General features: G+C 21.7%; 2 protein-coding genes across 2 annotated transcripts; one reads left to right on the top strand and one right to left on the bottom strand.

The window, feature by feature from the left end:
• Positions 1 to 8978: 8978 nt before the first annotated feature.
• On the top strand, positions 8979 to 15691 carry Bm2079 (Uncharacterized protein; the record flags this gene model as incomplete). Its single annotated transcript, XM_043079276.1, has 6 exons — positions 8979 to 9135; positions 9687 to 9840; positions 11009 to 11144; positions 13789 to 13938; positions 14870 to 15003; positions 15607 to 15691. The coding sequence occupies 6 exons, from the start codon at positions 8979 to 8981 to the stop codon at positions 15689 to 15691; spliced, it is 816 nt and encodes a 271-aa protein (XP_042935210.1).
• A 2728-nt stretch (positions 15692 to 18419) lies between these two features.
• On the bottom strand, positions 18420 to 24661 carry Bm6829 (Uncharacterized protein; the record flags this gene model as incomplete). The annotated part of the gene is made up of 12 exons (XM_043079275.1): positions 18420 to 18510; positions 18863 to 18936; positions 19622 to 19778; positions 20104 to 20209; positions 20574 to 20716; positions 21319 to 21413; positions 21944 to 22063; positions 22436 to 22511; positions 22966 to 23139; positions 23488 to 23656; positions 24060 to 24219; positions 24623 to 24661. 12 exons carry the CDS (start codon positions 24659 to 24661, stop codon positions 18420 to 18422), a joined length of 1404 nt encoding a protein of 467 aa, XP_042935209.1.
• Positions 24662 to 25019: the final 358 nt, after the last annotated feature.

The raw sequence follows: 25019 nt of genomic DNA, 5'->3' as shown, positions 1-25019 counted from the left end.
TCTTTTTTTGATCAATTAAATATTTTGTTGACTTAACTTAATATAAGAACAAGTATAATTTAAAAGTGAAAATAAATTTAAATTTGTGAATTAAATGTATAATTTTATCAATTAATTATGAAAAAATTTTGACAAGCACTGAAAAATGAAAATTTTTTTTTTGAAAAATTAGAATTTTGTTTAAAATTCTAACTTTGTAATAAACATTAGCATTTGTTGTAAAATAATGATTACAATTTAAAAAGGAAGCAGAAATGAAGTTAAGTAAGTAATTAAGATATTAAAAATAATCTACCAATAAGCATTTGTTTTCCATTTTCATTCTCTTATTTTAATTAAATAACTTTTATATAATATTTCAATTAAGTCAAAAATGAAATCAAAGTTTTGCAATAATTTTAAATGTTGGTTTTTTCTTTTAAAAAAGTGAGTTTACTTTATTTTTTTTCATGATATCATTTTTCAGCATTTCATAAATAAGCTGAATTTATGTAATTTTAAAATTTAGTTAATCCAGAACGTTTCTTGCTAAATTTTATCATTTATTTAAATGATTTATAAATTTTATTATTGGTTGGAAATTTATATGGTTGCATAGGTAATGAGTTTGATAGCATATAACTCCTATAAAATTAATAAACATATAATTGAATAATTCAATAATAAAATTACAAAGAAATTGATTTTTGATAAAAATATAAAAATGATAAAAAAAAATCCAAAAACAATTTTTGCTCAGTTAATTCAACATTTTTTATTTATATAGATTATTTTTTTGCAACAAAAAGTTTCCTCATTTTTAAAATTTAAATTCATTCCTAGTCGAGTAGTTTAAAAAACATTTTTCATCAAACAAACTCATTTTTTTTTCTCTTCCTCAGATTTCAAATTTATCTGCAAATTCATTTCATCTCAAAAATTATAAAGTTTCAAAATTTTCATTGCTCCAAATATTCAAATTTGTTAAGGAAAAGAAAAGAAATTCTAATTTCTCAAATTTGACATAAACTTAAATGTACATTTATATCAATGCTTCAATTCATGATTCATTATTTGTATGGATGAAATAAAATTTGCTTTTGAAATTTGTAAAAAATTCAATTTTACCATTAAAATTTTATCGTTTTTATAAGGCATAAAATGTTTAAAATTTACTTTCAGAATGACATGATGACAGTGATGCTTGACAAAAATATTATCCCAAGCGATTTACAAGGCTAGTTTAATTTGAATTGTTAAAGAAGAAGACAGAGAGAGAGAGAGAGAGAGGGAGAGAGGGAGAGAGAGAGGGAATGAAAAATAGAAAAATTGGTTTTTATAAGCATCAAAGTTTTTTTTTTTTCCATTTATATTTTCAAAAGAAAAGTGAGTGACACACTTACATTTGGTTTATTTTATGCTTTAAATATATGAAATATGAAAAATGACACAAAATGATGACAACAAAAAAAGAAAGAAAAAAAGAAAAAAGAAAGAGAAAAAGCAATGAAGCAATGGTTTTTTTTTTAAGTTTTTCATTTCTGAGCTTTAGAAAGTTTTTTTTATGTAAAATAAATTTTTTGTATTTTACTTTTCTGTCTAGCAAACATTTTTGTTAATTAATTTATTATTTGAATCCTTATGCTATTGAATATGATAGCTTACAAACTTAATAGCAATGTGACTATGCAAGTTGATAGCATCACCAGAAATATTATTTATCAAAATTTTTGAATTTTAATTAGTAGTTTATGAAAATCCGTAAAATCTCTGATAAATTAATTACTTGCCTTTTTTTTTTCTTTTATTTAAACTGTTTCTAAATAATCAGAAAAATGTAAGTTTAAATTTTTAAAATTTAGAAAAAATAATATTTTGATGAAAACAGACAACATTTTGTTTTGTTTTTTTTTTTTTTTTTTGTTTTTTCTTTTTTTAGTGCTATGTAAAATAAATATTTCAAATTTTAAATATTAATCTATTCAATGGCTTAAAATATTAGAGAATATTATTTATTAACTTTAAAAAATTAAAAATGCACTAGGCCAGTGGGCCAATTCGTTTCACATGGGAATATAAGTGGGCCAATTCGTTATGGCCATTGTTTTCTCAATGGTAAAAATCTATTTCCTTCCTTTCTTTCAGTCTCTTTTTTTTTTTGTCATATTTTTACAATTGATCGCTTCCATTGTTAGCTAAAAAAAGAAAAAATATATATTTTTTTTTAAATTTACAATTACTAATTTTTTAAATTTATTAATTGAAACGATTTTTTTAATTTACAATTACTAATTTATAAAATTTATTAATTAAAACGAATTATTTTTTTTTTCAAAATTTTAAAAAAATGTAAATAAAAGCAATTAAAATAGCTATTGTGTTATTTTTTGCTTATCTTTAAGAATAACTAAATTTGGTTTTAACAAATAGCATGAATTAATTTTTCTTTTTTTTTTAAAAATTAAGTTTCTAACTTCATTTTTTTGCTTTACTTTTTTTAAAAAAAAAAAATGAAATAAAGTTAATTTAATATTAGATTATCATATCAGACATTTTATCTATGATTCATTTATGTTTTTACTTTATTTTTCATTTTGCTCTACGATTAGTTTAATGAGTAAAGGAACTGTGAAATTTGGTATGATAATACATTTATCGTCAAATATTCACCTCATAAGTATTAATCCTTTAAAAAAATCCTTATCTCTTTTTTTCTAATTTTAAAATATTTTCAAATTTCATTTCAAAAAGTTTTTGTTGTAATTTCAAATTTTGTTATCATTGATTTTCTGTCACTTAAATTTAAAACAAGAGAAGTGAATCATAACGTCGCATGGTGACAAAATAAATAAGCGCATTTGTTCATTTTTTTAAAATTTAGTTTAAGCCCAGTTTGTAGTTTTTTTTCCGAGAATTAAATTAAAAGTAATTTAAATTATTATACTACAAAAATTGTTTTATAGGTTACAATTATTTTGTGTTTTTTTTTTATTTTGTTTTTATCTTTCTCTAAGAATAAATTGGAAAAATTTTTCATTTGTATTTAAATTAAAATTTTTGCTATTTCAACTAGACTAAATTTAAATTAAATTAATCGATAATTGAATAATTTCAAAAAAAAAAAAATAAATAAATTGAAAGAGTGATAAAAAAGGGAAAATAGGGGCACAGAGAGAGAGAGAGAGAGAGAAAGAAAGAGAAAAAAGAAAATGTTTAAGCAAATGTAAATAATTTATAGTGTTCAAATAATTTCAAAGATTTATCATTTGAATAGTAATATATCAAATCATATCAGTAAAAATAAGATAAATAATTTCCTAGAAACATTGCAACTGAAACATATAAATGTTTTTGAATACAAAAAGAATGAATAAGTTTTATTTAATTTTAAAAGTTTTTATAAAATTTAGTAATATTAATATCGGTTTACTTGAAAAGAACTGAATAAATATCAAATTTAGCATTTAAAAAAAAAAAAAAAATGAAAGGGAAAATTAGCAATGAATACGCGACTTCATGCTGTTATCACACCTGTCGTATGCTTATGAATTTATATTTGCAGGAATTTTTCAACTCAAAAAAATAAAAAGAAAAGAGATTAAATAAATAAAAATTGGTTTAGCGCATTACGTTCTCTCTCCCTCTCTTTCTTTCTTTCTTTCACCCTCTCTCTCTTTCTTCCTCCTTTTAGTTTTTTTACTTATTTATTTAATTTTTTTTTTTTGATAATTGATAAAATTAAATAAAATTTATTTTTTCTTTTTCTATACAAAACATTTATATATGTCACTTTGCAATTTTTCTAAGAGTTAATCACTAAATTAAATTAATTCAAATAATAATAAAAAAGAATTTCAATGTTTTAAAACTTTGCAAACATTGACAGTTTTCACCTGTAAAAAGTAAAATAAATTAATGGATCATAATACGAAAAAACATATAATCATTTGAAATTATTTCTTGATTTTGCATATTTTATTTTAAATTCATACATCAATTGTCAAAAATCGTAAGAAAATTTGGATTTAAAAAAAAAAAAAAATAAAAGAAAATTGAAAAACTTTAAAAAAGATTTAAAAAATAAAAAAGAAAAAATCATTCATAATTTTTAAATAATCATTTATTATCATTGTTTATCACAGCTATCAACGCCTCTGTTTTTTTTTTTTTTAATTGTATAAATTGTTTTGTTTTTTTTTACTTTTTCTACAAAAAAAAAAAATGATTATTTAACTGAAACAAAATTGTAAATTTAGTAGCAAATGGTAACAATTTGATAAAGTAACAAGAAGAAAAATATTTGAAACTTTTTAAAGTTTAAAAAGCTTTTGAAATATAAAAGAAGAATTTTTGAAAAGTTTGTTTGTCTTTTTCATTTAACTTTTGAAAACATTCGTTCCTTCAACATCTTTTTGTTCCTTTTTTCTTTTCTTTTTTGTTATTTCTTTGTAAAATAATAAAGATAAAAAAAGAAAATGAAAAAAAAATTTGTTTTTCATTTTCTTTTTTTTTTTTATATAATTCAAAAGAATTTCCTTCTCATTCAAAATTATAATTTACATAAAATTTGATTAAATTCAATTTAAATTTTTTTTTTCCTCATTAAATCGTATGAATAATTCTTCATGAATTTTGGAAAATTCGCAACTATCAATTGTTTCAAACTGATTAAAATATTTCAAATGATATACTATAATTCAAATCTTAAATAAATAAATTCCACAGTTAGTGAAATTTAAGTGAAATTTAAATTTAGAGTAAGATGAAATCATTCATATTGTAAAATTAAAATATTAAATCTTTCTATCTTTTTTTTTTTTTTTTCGTTCCTTCATTCTTTCAATTCAATATTTTAAACAATTAATACTTGAATAAATATAAGCTTTGATTATTGTTGCTTCAAATATCATTTTTCAAAATCTTTCTGTGACATTTAATATATATTGAAAATGCTTAAATAGACAATATTTTAGGATTAATTAAGCTAACATCAAGCATGCAGCATTTAAATGATACATTTTCAAATTGTCCTTTTCATTAATTTTTATTTTATTAATTATATCACAATTGTCAACAACTTTCTCTCATTTCTTTTACACCAAAAAATGATTTCAAAAAAAAGAAAAATAATTTTAAGTCATTTTCAAACTAACATTTTATATTGAAAATTTATTATTAATTATTAAAATGCAAGTGAAAATTTTTGTTTTTATGTAAAAATTGCATCTTTTCATTTTCTTTTTCAATTTAATTCCTTTTATTTAGTTGTTTTAGAATTTAAATTTTGCACCTATATTACATATATGTGTACAAATATATATCTTATAATTAGTTTAAGTCGTTTAAATTTAATATTAAATTGTTAATTTCTTTTTTTTTTTGATTGATTGTTTTATAAGTTTTATAAAAATTATTTCATTAAAAAATGAAAAAAGGAACTCAAAACACAAACATACATATAGAAAATAAACAAATATATTTTTTGTTGAAAAATAAAAAAAAAAAAATTTGTAACAAAATTATAATTATCACTGAAATTGTTATCACTCAATTATGTTATCACTCAATTTAAAACATATAATTATCACTCAATTTAATTAAAACATAATCGAATTTTAATTATTACATTAAATTTATATTATTTGTCAATTTCATTGATATTAATTTTAATCACTTATAACTTTTTAATTAGTTTATATTTGTTTTTTTTTTTTTATTAGTAATTTAACAATGTTTTGAATTGTTCATTTCTCTTACTTATTATCAAATAATATCTTTTAGCTCATCATTACTTACTTATTTACTTACTTACATTAAATTTTAGTTCTTATTTTCCATTTCATCTCTATATGTGCTCAAATATTTCCGCTTTTTGTCGTGCATCATTTTACATTTTCAATTTTCTATCATTAATTTTCCGCCTCTTTTTTATTTTATTTTATTTACAGCAATTTCATTGTGCTACTTTCTTCCAATATTCGTGTGCAATTACAATTTTTAAATTAACTTTACAAGCTTTCCTTTTCTTTTCTTTTCTTTTTTTTTTCAAAAAAGAAAAAAATACTTTTTTACTGTTTTTTTTTTTTTTTTTTTAAGCTTAAAATATAATTTTAATTTTTAATATTTTCAAATATTTTGTAAAAAAAAATATATATTTATTGAAAATAATTAAAATTAGCAAATTTTTTAATTTCATTCATATTATTGATAATATCGACTCTCTTTCAGAAAATTTCAAACATACGAAGTGCATTTTGTCTAAGTCATTTTACTATAATTGCTTGTTTCAATTGTCATACTAATTCCCTTCTTGTGATTTCGTTTGAAAATTTTTCACTCAACTTTAAACTATTTAGCCTTATTCTAGCAATTTTCAGAATTTTACTTTTGTGTGTTACGAAAGTAGCAGCAGCAGCAGCAGCAGTTAAAGTTATATTTAGAAGTAAAATGGCAAATAATTCTATGCAACTAATTAATAACTTTTCCTCATATTAATTATATCTAACAAAATTGAGGACAAATTAAAATTAAACTTCTAACAACTGTTTAAGTGAGTAATTTCGAAAGTAATTGATAAGTTAACATAACATATTTCATTAATTAAATTTCATTAAGATAATTTAACAAAAGAAAACGATAAGGAAAAGAAATATGACATACTTTAAGTAATTAATTTCACTCATAAGAATGAGTGGATTTCAACAATTGCTCCATTTCTTCTATTCACAAAAAATGAATTTCAAAATTGTTTCATTTCTTCATAATTTGTTATTTATTATATGTGTTGAATTATTTAAAAAAAATTTAATTTTTTTTAAACTAAATTTTTCTTATTTTAGTTAAAAATTATTTGAAATAAATTTTAGGCAATAAAATGATTTTAGAAATTTTAAGCTCATGTAATTTATAATAAATAATGCATTAATCTCCAAGAATTTTTATATATTTTCAATACGGATAAATATATTAATCATTAAATTTCATTCTTTTGTTTTTATTTTTTTTTTTAATTTTTAATATTTCAATAATTTTTATAAAAAATTGCAAAATGTACATTTGTTATACTTATCTTTTTTCTTTCATTTCTTTTTCTCTCTTTTCTCTCTCTCTCTCTCCTTCCCTCTCTTTGTCCATCATTACTGATATCATGTTACATCTTTAAACCATAATTTGCTAAAGTATTCATAAGTAAACAATCCCCAAATCGTTTCAATATTTTTAAGTAATCATTTTAAAATGATAGCAGAAAAAAAATAGAACAATAGAAAATAGAAAATATTTCTTAGTATTAAATGAATCGATAAAGTAAAGTAAGTAACATTTGTTGTTATTAAAAAGTAACCAATAAGTTATTGAAAAGTAACAATTGTTATTACTAATTATTATCAATAGGAGAAGATAAAATATGTGCCATAAATATTTTTTTATTTAATTCCAATTTTTTATTTTTAGTGAATAATATTGTTAAAATTTTTCATTTTAAGTTTAAAAAAAAAAAATAAAATTTGAAATAAAAACAATAAAATTTGACATTTGACAAAGACAAAAAATCAGAAAAAATTGATTTTGTTCAATTAAAAAAAAAACAAAAAAAACAAAAAATTTCTTTATTTTTTGCTTTTTTTTAAAAAAAAATATAAAAAATTTTAGATTATCAAATTTATGAATAATTTTTTTTTTCTTTTTATTTGATTGATTGTTATTTGAGAAAAGCAATGCATAGCTTAGCTAAAAATGCTATTTCTTCCGAATAATTTGTCATTTTTATGGTATATAGCATAGCATTTGGCTGTTATTTTAAAATAATTTGAATGATAGCAAATAATGAATTTCATTTTCATTAATTAATTCTTTACTTTTCCGAGAAAAGACTAAACTTTTACTATGAGAAATATTTGAAATGATAGGAATTGATTAATTGAAAATAGTTTGAAATGATAAGAATTGATTAATTGAAAATAGTTTGAAATGAAAGAGAAAATTGACGCAGCAAAATTTTTGCTAAATTTTACAGATAAAAAGTTTGCAAAAAAAAAAAAAAAAATATTTTTTAATAAATAAAAACTTTTCCTTCGCATAAAATTTTTTTTTTTTTATTTTTCTTAATTTTCAAAATAAACCGTTTTTATTCGTTTTTCTTTTTCATTTTCATTTAATTTTAATGATACACTAGAATAAATTGCTTGTTTCGATGTAAATAATACATTAAATGTTTTTGCCTTTTCTTCTGATAAATTTGAAATTTAAAATTGGAGCTTCAGCATGAATTGATAATAACAAACATTAATGTTCAGTTTACAATTTTTATATTTGAAATTTCTTTTTTTTAAAATTAAATTTATCGATTATTATAAATGAAAAAAAAAAAAATTTTTTGCGCTGGAAATTTTTCATTTTTTCTACAAAATCTTATTTTTTCGAATAAATTTATTAATAAATTTTCGTGTAATAATATTTATTATTTGCTATTAATAAACAATTTTAATTTTATTAATGAAAGCCTTTTTTAGAGTTAAGTTTCTAGGATTTTTTTATGTTAATTTTAAGAAAAGTAATTCAACGACTAGTGGATTCATTATACTTAATTAATTTATTGATGACGAGACGACCTTACTTTTTTTTTTTAATCTTTTAAAAATAGTTTTAAATATTATTTTTTCATTTTTAATTTCTGCTTTTAAAAATTAATTACTGGACAATTCTTGCCTTTTTGACATAGTTTAGAAAAATATTTTTTTTCTGCATTTTCTCTTGACAACTCCATATCACTTTTTAGTCTTTTGAAATTAATTTAAATTTGTATTTTTTTTTTTTTTGATCTTTTAATTCTGAATTTAAAAGCAGATTATTAGATAATTTTTATCTTCTTAGCATAATTTAGAAAAGTATTTTTTTCATTTATTTTATAATAATTTCATTCCTATTTCTTTCTCTGTCTTTTGAAATCTAACAAAATTTTTTTTAATTTTTATAAATAAGACAAATTTCAGATATTTCAAATGAATTTAACATTTTTGACAGCTAAACACCTTCTCATCCTATGCTGCAATGGTGGTTTACCATTTATCGATCTTCAAACACAATCAAATCTTCGAGAAAAGCATAAATCAACCTATGCTGTTGATCCAACTGATTGGATTGCTGTTGACACGTCCGGTTTGTTTATTTGTTTATTTAATCAATTACTTATGTATTTTGTTTACTACTTAGTTTTACTAAGTAATAAGCTAATTAACATTTTGCACAATTGGTGAGATTGTTTATTAAAATTACTACAAACTGATTTTTTTTTTGAATAAAATTATACTTAAACTTTGATTTACTTAAAACAAATGTCCTTTCGTTTTTTTTTTTCTTCAATAATTGTTCCTGTTATCCAACTTTAAAAATTAATAATGGTTTTTTCTTTTTTATTTTAAATGAAAAATTATGCTATACTATTTTGTGCCAGCCAATTATTTTCATTTTAACAATATTTACAACTAGAACTAATTATATTTAAACTTTTAAAATATATGTATATGTAAATATTGACAGATAACTTTTGTTGTTTATCTAAATCAAATTTTTATTGATAATTTATACTTTTTTCTTTTGATTAATATTTAAATGAAATGAAAGAAAAAAGTTAATTTCTTTGTCTTTTTTTTTTTTCAATTATTTATAATTAACTTAATATTTTCATCAAATGAAATAATTCATTTCAGGTTCTGAGCTTAATTTATCACTGATTAATTCATTATCAACACTGCACATACCATCAAGAATGGAATTAAACGTTTGTGATTTATTCAATTTAACATTTTCTGATATTGAAGACGAGGAACTCTTCGAGAGCAGTAAAGGTGAAGTGAAATGCAGGTGCGATACTTTGCTGCAATATACATATTATAGTTGCAGATGAATGCTTAAATGTTGTAAACAAACTTGCAATATCATTATTGATTTCTTGCTAATTAGAAAATTTCAAAACATAACACAATGTTATCAGTGTTATCAGTGTTATCAGTTAAAATTTTTCTTTAAAAAACTCTTTAAAAAAATGCTTAAAAAAAATTATACAATCAATAAAAAAAATTTTGAGAAAGAATAATAAAAGAAAATAGTGCTATATATGTGTTTGAAAATAAAATTACTATAAAAAAATTCAATTTCTCGTCTTACTTATAATAACTAATCAATTATTTGTTTTTTTTGTTTTTATAATTTTTTTAATTATAAAATATACTTATAACTGTATAATTGTTATTATTTTAAAAAGTTTTCAAATATTTTATGTTTATGATCGTTTTGTTAATGACTCAGTGAAAATTTATCACAAATTAACACGAAAGTATAACTGTTTTCCATCTTTTTAAATAGTTATTTTAATAATTTATATATTAATTTCTTTTTTTTTTTTAACTAATACTTTCTTCTGTTTCTGTTTTTCTTTTCAATTTTATTTTTAATTAATTTACTTACTGTATTTGAAAAAAAAAAAATGAAAAAACGTTTTAGTTATTTAATCGAATTATTTATATTTCTTACGCTTTACTTGTTTTGCCTTGATTTTCTTTCTTTTTTTTTTTTCTATTTTTCATTTATTTTCTTTTTTTTTTTTTTTTCAAATTCAATTTTGTTACTAAGTGCAAATAATGATATCAGACAGAAAGTGAAAATTTAATTAACAAAGTATTTGTGAATAAAACTGAAACTTTAACTCAAATTTTAAATGAGATTTTAACTCATAATTTATTATTACTGTTAATCAATTCATTGTTAAAGTTTGACTATGAATTATATTTCATTATTGTTTACTTTTCTTGTTTAATTTTACACTGACAAAAATTTAATGAAAAAATTTATCCTAAATCTACTAATCATCTTTTTCGCACTTTTGTTTATTTTTTAAATGGTTTTTGCATGATTACAAATTATTGTCAAAAAAAATTTTAATATTTTGTTCGTAATAATTTGATAAAGAAAAGAAACTAATTTCATTTTAAACAAAAAATAATTAATTTTTTTTTTTTTTTGAAATTTGCAGATGTCCACTACATTATGCTGGCTTATCATGTGAAATTGATGAAGCATCGAGAAATGTGAAAAGTACAAATCGAAGCTTTTTTAACACAATTTCATCAGTTATACTAATTCTTATATTTGGTGCATTCTTAGTTACGGTATGCATTTTTTGACCTTTGCACTTTGATTATCAAAAAAAAAAAAAAAAAAACGGAATCATTTCTGATTGTTTAGTGTTTACAAAATTTTAATTAATTGAAAATTATTTCCAACAATGATTTTAAGTTTTATATTTATGCATATCAATACCTGTCTGACCTTTTTTTTTTTCATTTTTTCATTTAACTTTTGTTTTAAAATATACATCATATTGAATTATTAAAAAAATAAAATACAAAAAAACATAAAAAATAAAATAACATATCAAGAAATAAAATATAATTCATGTACATATTAAAAAAATATATGCATTATATTAAATTTTCAGGTTCATTTAAATTTTATAATCAATTTTAAAAGCATTAATACATCTAACAAAATTTTATATAATTATTAAATTTGAAATGAATACGAAAAAAAAAAGAAAGAAAGTAATAAGTGTGTAATTATTATTATTATAATGAGAAAGAATGAGTGAAATATAACTGAGTAATACTAATGCTAATATATTATTTCTCGATATTATATAAATGTATGTATGTTTTCAAAGCTTTTTGCTTTCAAAAGTTTATATTTAGGATAAAGTTTATTAGAAAGGCTAACTCTCTGCCAGCTGTTTTCATCCTTCTGTTTCCCTTTTCAGCTTGAATTCTGCAAATGAAAGCAATTTTAAAAATCGATTTCACTTCCTTAGCCTTCGTAACTCAGTATCGGTTGTCTTTTCTGATGTATATGAATAAAAATATATATATATATATATATATATATATATATATATAATACTTTTTGTTAATAAAAATTAAAGCATAGATTAGGTTTAAATTTTTTTTTTTTTTTTTAAGATTTATAAGTATGTTATAAGCATAACTAATATATTTATGTAAGTAGAATAGTAATATGAGTAGAATATATACTTTTACAAATTTATTAAATAATATTTGGATCTCTTTCTCACATATAATGATATATATTATATCACATTCATTAATTGATAAAACTAAACTTTAGCTTAAGTATATATTTTTGTTTTTAACAAAGTACAAATATACAAGTATAAATAGTAAAATCTATTCACATTCCATGTAATTGTATGGAATGTGAAAATATTTGCATAAGCATATAATTATGGAATATTCAGTGATCTTTTCCAATATAAATATATTTATATATTATATAATTTTAATTACTAATAAAACTAATTAACATATTGTTATATATTAGGGATAAGGTTTTTTTTTTTTTTAAATAGCATATAGCTATATATAAGCATAAATATTCTTACATAATTATACGCAATAATACTTACAAATACTTAATAATACTTACATAATCATAAATAAAATATTCACATGCGCATATACTTGTATAAATATATAAATTGTAAATATATAATTTTCATAATATATATTTTTTAATGATATACTAGAATATTCACATGTATATATACTTGTATAAATATATAATTGTAAACTTATATTTTTAATATAAATAATATTATATCTATATTTTTTAATGAGGTATAAGTATAGTTGCATAATGATACGTATATTTGTGTGTTTGTTGTGTGTTTGTGTGTGTGGAATGTAAATAAGTGTAATTTAGTTATCTAAAAAGTAGGCGTTACACTGATAAAAGTATGAAATGCTAGTGGCTTTAGGCTTTAGACCTAACAATCTATGTGCCACATTAAATACACATAGACAACTTGAATAGTCGGAATTTTACATTCCTTTCACTTAGACTTATCCATTCTGAAATGATAAATTCTCGAACATCTGTTCACTTCATTCCATTTCATTCCATTTTATTTCATAGCTTTGCTCTAATTATAATATATCACAAAATTTTTTATCATTTTTAAAAATTACTTTTTCTTTTCTTTGATTGCATTAATAAGTTTATTTTGAAAATGAAAATGAGAAAAAAAAAAAAATTGCAATATTAGTTATTTTTTTCTTTTTATAAATTAAAAGTTTTTTTTTAAAAAAAAAAAAAAAATATAATAATTAATGAATATGGAAAAAAAAACTTTTTTTCTGTAAAAGTTTGTTTAGTAAAAAAAAAAGAGAAATTAAGCAAAAATATTTTTGTTTTTTAAATATTTCATATTGTTATCATTGCAGTGTGAATTTCATAATGTAATATTAGGGATACTGTAGCAAATGTGCGATAGATAAATGATTTCCTAAAAATCAAATAATTTAATTTTAAAGGCAAAAAATGAATTTCTAGGCTTCTTTAATACTTGGCAAAAAAAAAATAGCCAAGAATTGTAATAGTATTTTATTCATGTTTGAATTTTTTTCTATTGACAACTTCATCCATTATATCGCTATTTTAGCAATATTTTGACTTCAGTTTATTTCAAAACAAAAAAACACAAAACAAAAAAAGCAAAAACAAAAACAAAAACAAAGAAAAAACATCAATTATAAAAATTTCTTCTTATTTTTTCAATGTTATTAAATAATTTCTTAAATAATCAACTAATCAAGTTATAAAATTAATTTAATTTTGAACTATTTCAGATTACAGTATCCCTTAGAAAGTTATCGTACCGTTTTTTTTTTCCTTTTATTTTTATTTTTACTTATAAAATATAAATGAAAAAAAAAAAAAAAAAAATGTTATATTATTTTACAGATAATGCGATGTGGTTTTTGTGATTGCTTTGGACCATTTTTATCACATCGTAAAAAAGATAACTTGGATTTACCATTAGATCAAAATACATTAAACAGATGTTTAGAACTTGTTCAAGCACATGAAGCTCGGCAAGATAATCTCTTGAAGGTTAATTTATTTCATTTATACTCTTTTAACAAGAGAGAGGGAGAGAGAGAGAGAGGGAAATGATGGAAAAGAAAGAATGATGATCTATGACAAAAAATTTTTGCAGTACCCAATGAATTTGCTAAATGGACAAATAAAAATTTTGTGATATCCAGTAATAAAATTTAATAATTTTACTAATACTTTTTCCAAATTTTCATTCTTTCATTTTATGGCTTAAAATTAAGTTATTCGATGGTATTACTTATTTATTTAGTATTTTTTTTATTACACTAAATAATGATTAATTCATTACTGCCAATTAATTTCATTTCCATTTCTTATTGCTCAATTTTTTGCATTTATTTTGCATGTTTTGGTCAATAAAACTAGCTTATATTGTTAGATTTCTATGCTTGGCCACAACAAAATATTTTCCTTGGCTTTAAGGAAAAATCAATAGGCTTTTATCAGACTAAGCATAGCTGATGATATTTTGCCATTGGCGCAATGAGACATCAATAACTTTTTGCATTCTTTTTCCTTTTGCCATTTATCTAAGCAAGCCTAGAAGAGGAGATAGCTTTCTTTTTACCTCTCTAAAATATTTCTCATAAATATTTATGAAATTCAACAACTGATAACACTTAGCAACTGTTTAAAGCCAACTGACCATTTTAAAATTTCTTACTTTAAACAAAATCATTAACCTTGTAAATCATTAATTAAAAATGTAATTATCATCAAAAGATGGGGAAAAATTCTGAAAAATTGCATAAAATTAAATATAATTTTTAAATGTTTTTATAGTTCTCAAAATGTCTAAATTAGTTTTCTTAAGCTTCGCAATTTAGTTAAACTTTTATATACATTACACATTTAATTATAAGTATTAAATGCTTCAAAATAGTGCAATACCTGAAGCATTATCGGATATTTGATATGATTTTAGAGTTCGGAACATCAACGACCTCTTATTTCAACAGTTTATGAGACATGTGCTCCTTATCGAAATACCACAGTGTATCCGATTGAGTTATCACATAATAGAAATTATCGACTTGGTACTCCACCACCATCGTACAGGTAAGTTATGAACTGTCACAGGTAATTTCATCCTATAGTGAACTGATACTAAAGTTATTGTTAGGTGTAAGTTCGGAATTATGTTGAATAATTTCAATTATTAAGAAAGTTTCTCCTCAAAGTTTCTTTAAATTGAGAAATCAGATTAATACTAGAGTATACGTTCAGATAAGATAAAGTTAATCAAAGTAATTACAGAACATAATTAGCTTTCTCAGTTATTAATTATTGATATCCATTAATCATTGCTTATTTTTGACTAATATAAACTGAAACGAAATTACAAATGCATTATTAAACTGAAAATAGTATTTATTGTTGATGGGATAAATTTTTGAAAATATATCTATTTTATTTTATTAACTTCCTAATTAAATATTTTATATCCTGTCATTGTTCTGCATGGCTAAACTTGAATAAATCGGCTTCTCATTAAGGTATCTAAATTTTCCGTATGAAATAAATTTTAAAATTAAAACATTTACCATTGAAATTTTGTATTAAAATAATTAAAAATTAATAATAAGGTTGAGCTAAAAAATATCAATTTCAATCATTACCTTGCATATTTATTCATTTCACTAAACTTTGATTTTTTTTCAGGTCAGTAGAAATGCAAAAGAAACAAGATCAAATTCGAAATCTTTTAGGTGGTACAAATAATAATAATAATAATACAAGGATATAGTTGTAGTTATAATTCATTATATTATTCAAAGATTTATTAACTATTCATAAGTCAGAAAATAAAAACAAAATTACTAATGTTTTATCAGTTTTTGAAAAGGAAAAGTTATTTCATTTAAGAAAAAGAAAGTTTACAAAATTTGAAATTTATCTCAAAAAAAAAGTAAAACAGAAAGAAAAAAGAAAACTCATACATATACATATATATACATACATTTTGCAGTTGGGTTAATTTCTTTATATCAATTGCATAATATTCAAATTGTATAAAAATTAAATTTGTGAATGTAAAATTGTAAACTAAATAGTCTTCTGATCTTTCTATCTTTGTATTAAAATGAAAGAGAGAAAATATACGAAATAGATTTAGTTATGTTTCAAAAAAATTAAAATTAAATTTAGCAATTATAAAAAAAAAAAAAAAGTTTGGGTAAATGTTGAAAATGTAATATATGAAAAGAGAAAGATTAGGGATGAATGGAGCGATAATATTTTAATTTGTTCCAAAGTTATATAACAGTTAATCGAGAATTTACTAAATAAAAGTATAAAATTTAGTGGAAATATTGAAATATATTAATCAGAGAAAATGGAAGTAAAAATGGAAAATATTTCAAGAATTAGGAAAAAAAGAAGACAAAAAGGAAAGGAAAATATTAATTTGATTAAGCATTCAAAAATAAAAAATAAAAAAACGAATTGTTAAATTTTAATCTTCATACTGCTATCTTGAATGCTAATTTTTGTTTTAAAAACAATGATAAAATTCAATTAGTTCTTTTCTAAATAACAATCATTTATTACGGTTTCTTTCTTATTTTTACTAAAAAAAATTTATAAAAATTTCTTTTAATTTTATATTATCTTTTAAATTATTCAAAAAAAAGCCCAAAATTTTGTTCGAACTGTTAAGATTTTGATTTAAATGCCATAATGAATATTACTGATCTACTGCTTGTTTACATTTCTTTTTTGTAAAATTTCTTTCAATTTTTTTGAAAAATTTCATGAATTTTTATCTGTACTAAATCACATTTTCTAATGTGAAAAAGTTATCTGAATTGCACTTCCAGTTTTTCACACATTTCAATTATCTCTTTTTCTTCTTATGTCTAAAAATATTAACAATTTTTTCTGCCTTCAAAATTTAAGTCATTTTTATTGTGCTAGTTTACAGGCTTATTTAAGTGATAATAAGCAATTTTCGAATTAAGTGAAAAAAAAAAATAATTTAATTTAATTTAATTTAGGCATAATACAATGTTTCATTTTAAAAAAACAGTTATCATTTAAATGGATTTAATTGTTCAACTATTTATTTTGCTTGTTCAGTTATATTATTTCTATTTTATTTTACTACTTTTATTTCATTTTATGATAATATTTCAATATTTTTCTTTTTTTTTTTTATTTTAAATTATGTTTTATACTTCATGGAATATTTTTATTAATTGCTGATTACTTCTAGTCATTTGTATAGATTTAATTTTGATTTTTTGTCTGTGTTTTTTCCTTCCCTTTTTTTTAATGGCTGTGAATTATCAGTGTTCAAAAACCAAAATAAATAAATATTTGCTTGAATTGCAGCAATCAAATTGTTTTAAAATGAATGAATACATTTTGCACATTAAAAAAAAGCAAATAGTAATAATTTTAATAAGCAAAATTCTTGCACAGCTATGTTTGCTTATTTAAAACATAAATTTTTTATTGCTTCTCTATGGATTTACTTATCATTTTCTTTTATCAAAAATTTCAAATTTTACAAATCCTTTCAAATTTTTACAAATTTTTGCAAAATTTTGCAAAAAAAATAAAAATAGATGTTTTTCTATTACATTATATAATAGATGATTAGATGGCAGCACTGAACTGCGACATGTCAACACCTAAGAAATGAAACTAAATTTTGACACTGACAAAAAAAATTATACCAAAATCATAATAAATCCTATGCTATCAATTAGCTTATAAACAGTGAATGTATCATTTGTAGTTTGATGTATACATAATTTGATATGATAATCACCGGAAACGAACTGCATTATACCATCATTGATTGATCGATATGAATGATTTGAAGCAGAAAAAAAAAAAAAAAGAAAAAAACGACGAAAAATATTTCTAAAAATTCTGATTTTTAGTTTGCTATCTTTGATTTATCAGAGAACGAAAAAGAAAGTTGAACGAAGAGAAAATTTTAAAATTTTATTTTCTTGATGTCTTCTTTTTTACTTTTGCTTTTTCGTCTGAACTGAAATTTCTTTTATTTGTCACTTTGCATTATTCAGAATGATACGATGATCGATATAGTATTTTACAAAGTAACAAATTGAACTTCTATGCAACAAAATTTATTGAATTTCTCTTTTCTTTTTCTTTTTTTTTTTTTTGCTTCCTGTTTATTTAACAAAAAAAAAAAGTGCAATTAAAAAAAAATGTTTGATGCAACAGCTCAATAAGTTAAAATAAATAAGTGCTAAAGAAGGATTGAAAAGTTATTTATTTTTGAAACAAATACACGTTAATGGAAATTTATTAATTAAGAAGTAAACTTCAATAAATAAAAAAAATCCAATAAATGCTATACGGATAATAATTTTATTATCTATCTATATGATGAATAATAAAATTATTGAATGAGGAAGAGACGAAATCAAAAAATTCCATGAATTAAAATTCATAGCATACAAAAACTGAATTTTAATCAAGCATTATGATTCTTTCAATTAATTCTCTTTCAACCAATCATATTTGTACAGTAATCTTTGACCTAGAGTTGAATTCTTTTTTATTGTATTTCGTTCGTCCAATATTATCCTAAAAATTCAATATTTTCATTTTATTTTGACAGACATGATATCTTTATTATATGAAATGAATTTTGAACATTTCATCAAGTGACGCTGAATGAATTGAGATATGCATTTCGAAACTTTAGTATTTTGAAACTTACCGGAATCAATTCTGTGATAAATCATCAAAAGTTTGATTGTAAAATAAAATTTGAGAAAAAAAAAGGATTAAAAGAAATGTCCATCGAAGGACACCCTAATTATTACATACTTTATTTAACATACAGTCAAGTTGTCAGAAAATACACCCACTTAATCGATGAGCAAAAATATGATTCTGAAGCTTTGAATGAGAAAATGAAATAAGAATCACTCACTTTCCAAGCTTGTGATCATCCATTTCTGTTGACGAAAGAGCGCTATGAATAAGCAATTGTGCGAATACATCACGCTTAAATATTGAAATTTTTTTCCTGATTATTTACTCTCTAATTGAAGTGATTTAAATTTAGAGCACTGATCCAGTTGATATCAAACACATCAAATTTTGATATGTGCATGAATTGCATAACAAAAAAAAAAAAAAATGCTTTAAGAAAAAATATTTTTATATTGCCTTTATTTGCAATTTACGAAACTATTTAGGTTTGGAATGAAAGCTTTCGTACTTTTCTCTTTTCACTAATTAAAATGTCAAAATGGCGAAATTTTTATTGCATAAATCAATGATGCTACCGTATGCAGCGACTACAGTATCCAAGATGATACAGTACGCATAATGCATGATGTTGTACCAAAAGCGCTTATTTCGTACAAGCTTCCCTACCCAACAGTCAAACTTAGCGCGGCTTAAACACTAATAGGAGCATCAATCCTATTACCTATGTTACACTACTACTTACTTAAGTAATTGTATTGCATACAGTATCATCACTTATACGGTAATCAGCAATATATATTACAGTATACATTAATACATATATGTACATTGATAGAAACTTTATATTATAAACATATAGCTATGAACTTCTTTGATATCTCTACCTTTTGTGTTGACAAATATTACGATGCATGTATACTACATTAATATATTAGGTATAAATTGCTAAGTTATACTGTAAATATTGCAAACTTACCTGTGCATTACTGCCACCTATATTGTACACATTGTGTCGTATGGGTGCTAATGTCTGAACAACTTTATGATAATCACCGCTGTAATAAAAAGTTATCGCATCACAGATAGATTTTCCGAAATTTCGAGTTCGATCGTTGTTGTCACCACTACTGTCACTGTAATAATATGATATTAATATGAAAACAAAAAAATTCATAATTATATCAAATACGGAATACATTAGCATTTTTAAATTAGTCATTAATTTTTTATATAGTATTGCTATAATAAATTTAATTCAACGCAATTTTCTTTTTTTCTTTAAGAAAAAATGAAGATTTTAATACCAAATCAATTTTTTCTTTAAAGTAATAAAATTTCGCCACAAAAAGGAAAGAAAAAACAAATAAATTTTATGCGAAAAACCTTAATGGTATTCTGACTAATGTAAAGAGATTTACATGCATCATTAATTAATTATATAAAAAAAAAAAAGTTAGCTCTATAAAATTTGCAATGCTGTCACAGTGATCCTTTCTTATTGTCTTATCATCACAACCTTCAATAACCATACGAATATGTGCATCATTGAAAGCTAATATATGATCTAAAATTATTTCAAAAGATGGAATTTAATCAGCTATAAATCTTTACCTTCTTTGTTTTACTTTTTCAATTCTTTTTGCATTTGCAAAGACATTTATTAAAATCAGATGATCATTTAACAATTCTATTTTAAATTGTCTAATCAAATAATATTTCAGATAGCAAAAAATTTTTAATTTTTTTGACATTTCAAGGAAAGAAAAAATTTAAGAATCATCAAAATGTTAACAAAATTTTGATTAATTGGAATTAATTGAACATATGTACAGAGATGTTTTTATATTTCAGGATTTATTCAAAATAATTATAAAAGCTAATTTTTTCTACTTTCTACTCAAATTACTTATAAAAACTATAAAATCTACCGTTCAGATGTGATTTAACAACTGGTAGAAGAGCTTTCCAACGATCACCAACTGATATACCTTCCATTTCGAAGCGAAGAAGAATTGAAGATGCATCAACAATGTCCAGCATTGCATCACTTTTTGTACGATTTCCAATCTCTCTAAATAGACTTATTCCCAAAATATTTCTTCAAAGTTTCTTCCGCTAATAAGAAATCATTAATTAAAGGTATTTCAAAAATTAAAGGTATATTTTTTAATGCTTGCTACACTGTTATACTATCTTTTAAGACATGTAAATAAGTGTAATCATTTAGATGATATATAAGTAAGAGCATAAATTGTCAATTAAATGACTGTAAAAGATTTTAATTAAGATCCTAATTAAATGGTAGTATAAATTTCATTTAATTAAATATAATTAAATAAAATTAGCTGTAATTAAATAAACAATTAAATAAAATTGACTGTATAATACTATAAAAATTAAAATAAATGAGCTTACTTACACTGTAAATCTTTATTCTCATTTGTTTATATTTGAAAAGAAAAAAAAAAATGTAATTTCTTTTTCAAGTATATATAAAATTCATATAAAACATATATTCTTTTTCAATGTTCAAATACAACAATTATTTATAACTATCCAATAAAAAAAAGACATTTCTTTAAGTATTATTTCTGAATTGCTAAAAGGTTTATTTAAAATTTTAATGATGAAAAAATGATGCAATTATTGATAATAAATGCATGCAATGAATGCCTGTCGTAGTATGATAATGCTTCATCATATTTTTGAAGTTCGATGTAATAAAGTGCAGTATGCCAGTAATTATGACATGCAAGTAAGGAACATTTCTGAAATAATAGAAATGTTTAAAAAAAAAATTCAACATTTTTAAAGTATTAAAATTTTTTGAAAAGGTTTTTCAGAAATACTTTTCGTTTTTTAATTTTGTGATTACGAAGAAAAAAAAAAAGCAAATTTTGTAGTTGTTTATGTAGGCTATATGCTCAGCAATGAATTCATTTAGGAGAAAAGAAAATGCGTTTTTCGAAAAGATATATGACTCTGCCTTACTTCTCGTAAATTTCATCCATCAAATTTTATGCAATTTTCAAAATTAAATATGAAAACTGTATTATGAGAAAATATTACATAGAATTTATTTACAGGATGATTAGCTATGATTGAGACTGGAGATCGTTATTATTTGGTTTATTCGAGAAATGATTAAAGTCACTCGAAATTTTCTTATATCTCATCCAGGAAAGGTGAAGCTAACATTTTCCTTTTCCTCTAAAACCAACTTTTCATTTCAATTCATTTTACAAACTAATAATTGTTTAATTTATCAAACCGAAATTCTTGCACAGCTTAGGCTTACATTCCAATCGGTTTCAGTTGATTCCATAAAACGAATACCTTCTTCCACACAACCATTCATTTCCATACAATGTGCTAAAGCATGTGTTGCCCAACCATCATGTCTATTCAATTCAAGTCCCTAAAACCGGAACCGGAATCAACTGGATTTCATTTAGCTAAATGCAACAAAAATGTCACATAGCATGGGAAAACATGTACAGAGAATACAAAAATGGGTGATTAAGGCCATTGTAATAATATTTTATAAATTTTAAATAATTAAATTTAATTTTTTTATTAGTAAAATAAATGAGAACATTTACTTTCTTGACATATTTTTATTACTAGTAAAATAAGTGAGGAGATTTATCTTCTTGGCATATTTTTATAACTAGTAAAATAAGTGAGGAGATTTACCTTCTTGGCATATTTTTATTACTAGTAAAATAAGTGAGGAGATTTACCTTCTTGGCATATTTTTATTACTAGTAAAATAAGTGAGGGCATTTACCTTCTTGGCATATTTCTTAGCTTCATCGTACTGCTCACATTCTTCCAGGCCAAATGCATACATACCATAAAGGTAGCTCAAATAATACTTTTTACTTATTTAAGCACATGGATGACAGTTGATCTATTCAAAAACTTAAGAAAGAATAACTTTGCATAAAATATTTGATAAATTGATTTATGAATAGAAAAATTGATTTGTCAAAAATATTAACTAAAATGTAAATGCGAAACTATCATTGTTTAAAGTAATTTACAAAAAAAAAAAATTTTTTTTCTTTAATAATTTGACAAGTTAGCAAAATTTCAGATTATAAATGTTGATTGCAAAATTATTTCCTTTGTTTTTTTCATAACTAATATATTTTTCTAAATTGTCATTAACTTCAAAAAAGAAAAAAACAAAAACAAAAACAAAAGCAAAAGCAAAAAAAAAGAAATCATCGACTAGACTTATTTTAAAATTACACTTTAGACATATTGCCTAAAATCTAAAAAATCGAGAAAAACAAAAGAAGAGAATTGAAAAACCTATAACACGGTGTTGTTGATTTCCATTTTGGTATTACCCGGGCAATACTATCTCGAATACATTGTTTATTACCCAAATAAAAGTATGCGTCTTGTGCAAATTTTAACGCCAACAAATCATTTGGTATTTCATTCAAAATTTTTTCCCATTCTTCACATGCTGCTAGCATTTTACTGTAAAAAAAAAGAAAAAAAGAGAAAGAAAAATTGCTTCAATTTTTTTGACTAAAAATTACTTTTAATTTAGAATTTTTTTTTTCCTCACTTAATAATCAAAACTTGTAAAATAAAAAAAAAAAAAAACAAGTTAATTTTGATTTGTTGATTTGATCTATCTACTAAAGTATCAGACAATAATCTGCCATACTGACATTCTTGGTAAGATTGAATGAATTTATTGCAATAATAATTTTAAAGTGTATAATGATAATTTCAAACACTATCTATCTCAATTTTAATTGTAATAATAATAATAAAGTTAATTGATTAAATACTAATTAATTAATTAGTGCAATGACTAACTCATTAGCAAACAAATGGATAGCTTTAGCATGATTTCTCTCATATATGGTACCATATTTTGTTGCATCATTTAACAATTGGTTTAATTGATTGCGATAATTTTGATCTAATCGTATCGATCGACCTGTTCCCATCACTTCCAAACCCAATGAGATTACTCGACTCATTACTAAAAACTAAAAAAAATTATTTCAAAAATTTATGTGAATAGCTAATTAAAAAAATGAAAATATTTAAATATGCGAACGATTGAAATCAAAATTTATTATTATATTTATCATTATATCATATCATATCTTTTACGATTATCTTATCAAATATAATTTGATAAGATAAAAAATAATTATAATATAATAGTGCAATATTATAAAGTTATGCATAAAAATGCTTCACAATTATTTTTTAAAGATTAAAAAATAAGATAATAATTGATAAGATAGTTGAAGAGAATGTGATATAATGATAAAATTATCAAATGATATTTACTTAGTCAATCATATCATTCTTATCATCTCATACATCAAGTGTAAATAACACGTAAAAAAAAAAAAACACGTAATACTTTATCTTACTAGCATTTGGCTCTGCTTCAAGCATTATTCGAAGCGTTTGATCCATTCCACCTAATTGTGCACAGTCACTCCACGAAACGTATTGACGTAAAAGAGCGTCAAATAAACGTGCTGCTTCATTGGAAGTGGTTGAAATTTGAATACCTTCCGCTTTCCAAGCCTTTTAATTTTTTTTTTTAAATGCATTTATTTATTTTTTTTGACATTTTATTTACAAAATAAGTAGAATTTAACATTTTTATAATCCTAATTGCATGATAGCAATAAATTGTTTCCAAATAATAAATTTAATTTCATCATTTCAAAATAGAAATAAAAATCAAATAGCATAAAACGAAAAACTAATATTTTTTTTTTCGAACAAAAAACTAAACTTTATAATACAATAAAATTTTCAACCATTTTAATTCAATTATTTGTTTTTTATCTGTACAATAAACATTTTATTAATGAAATTCTTATTTCTGATATAAATTTAGAAATCAAACATCCAAAAAAAAGGAGAGGAAATGAAACATTATCGAATAAACAGTTAAAAATAAAAAGGAAAAAAAAAATTGAACCTGACAGTCGCGTAAATTCTCAGCGCACCATTCAGCCATCTATAATTTATTATTAAATTTTTAATTTCATATTATTGATATTTATCAAATGGTTATTTCCTTGCCACACAATAATATATGATTAAAATTATTGCATACATAAATCATAAATTTAACATATTTGAAAATTAAATAAATAAAAATTGCAATTAATTATTTTTAATATTACTAAAACTCGTTTATTTTATTGGAAATGAAACTTGTTTAATCTATATGAAAAGTGTTATTATCATTGTTATTATCAACAATTATCACTATAATGATTTAAGATTTAATTATCATTATGATTTCAAAGGTACTTGTAGAATTTAAAAATTTCAATATAATAACAATAAAGCTTTCCATAAACAGTCTGATA

This window comes from Brugia malayi (genome assembly GCF_000002995.4).
Source record: "Brugia malayi strain FR3 genome assembly, contig: Bm_v4_Chr2_contig_001, whole genome shotgun sequence".
Lineage (NCBI taxonomy): Eukaryota > Metazoa > Nematoda > Chromadorea > Rhabditida > Onchocercidae > Brugia > Brugia malayi.
The sequence above is the reverse complement of the archived record's forward strand: the minus strand, read 5'-3'. Positions and strand labels throughout refer to the sequence as shown.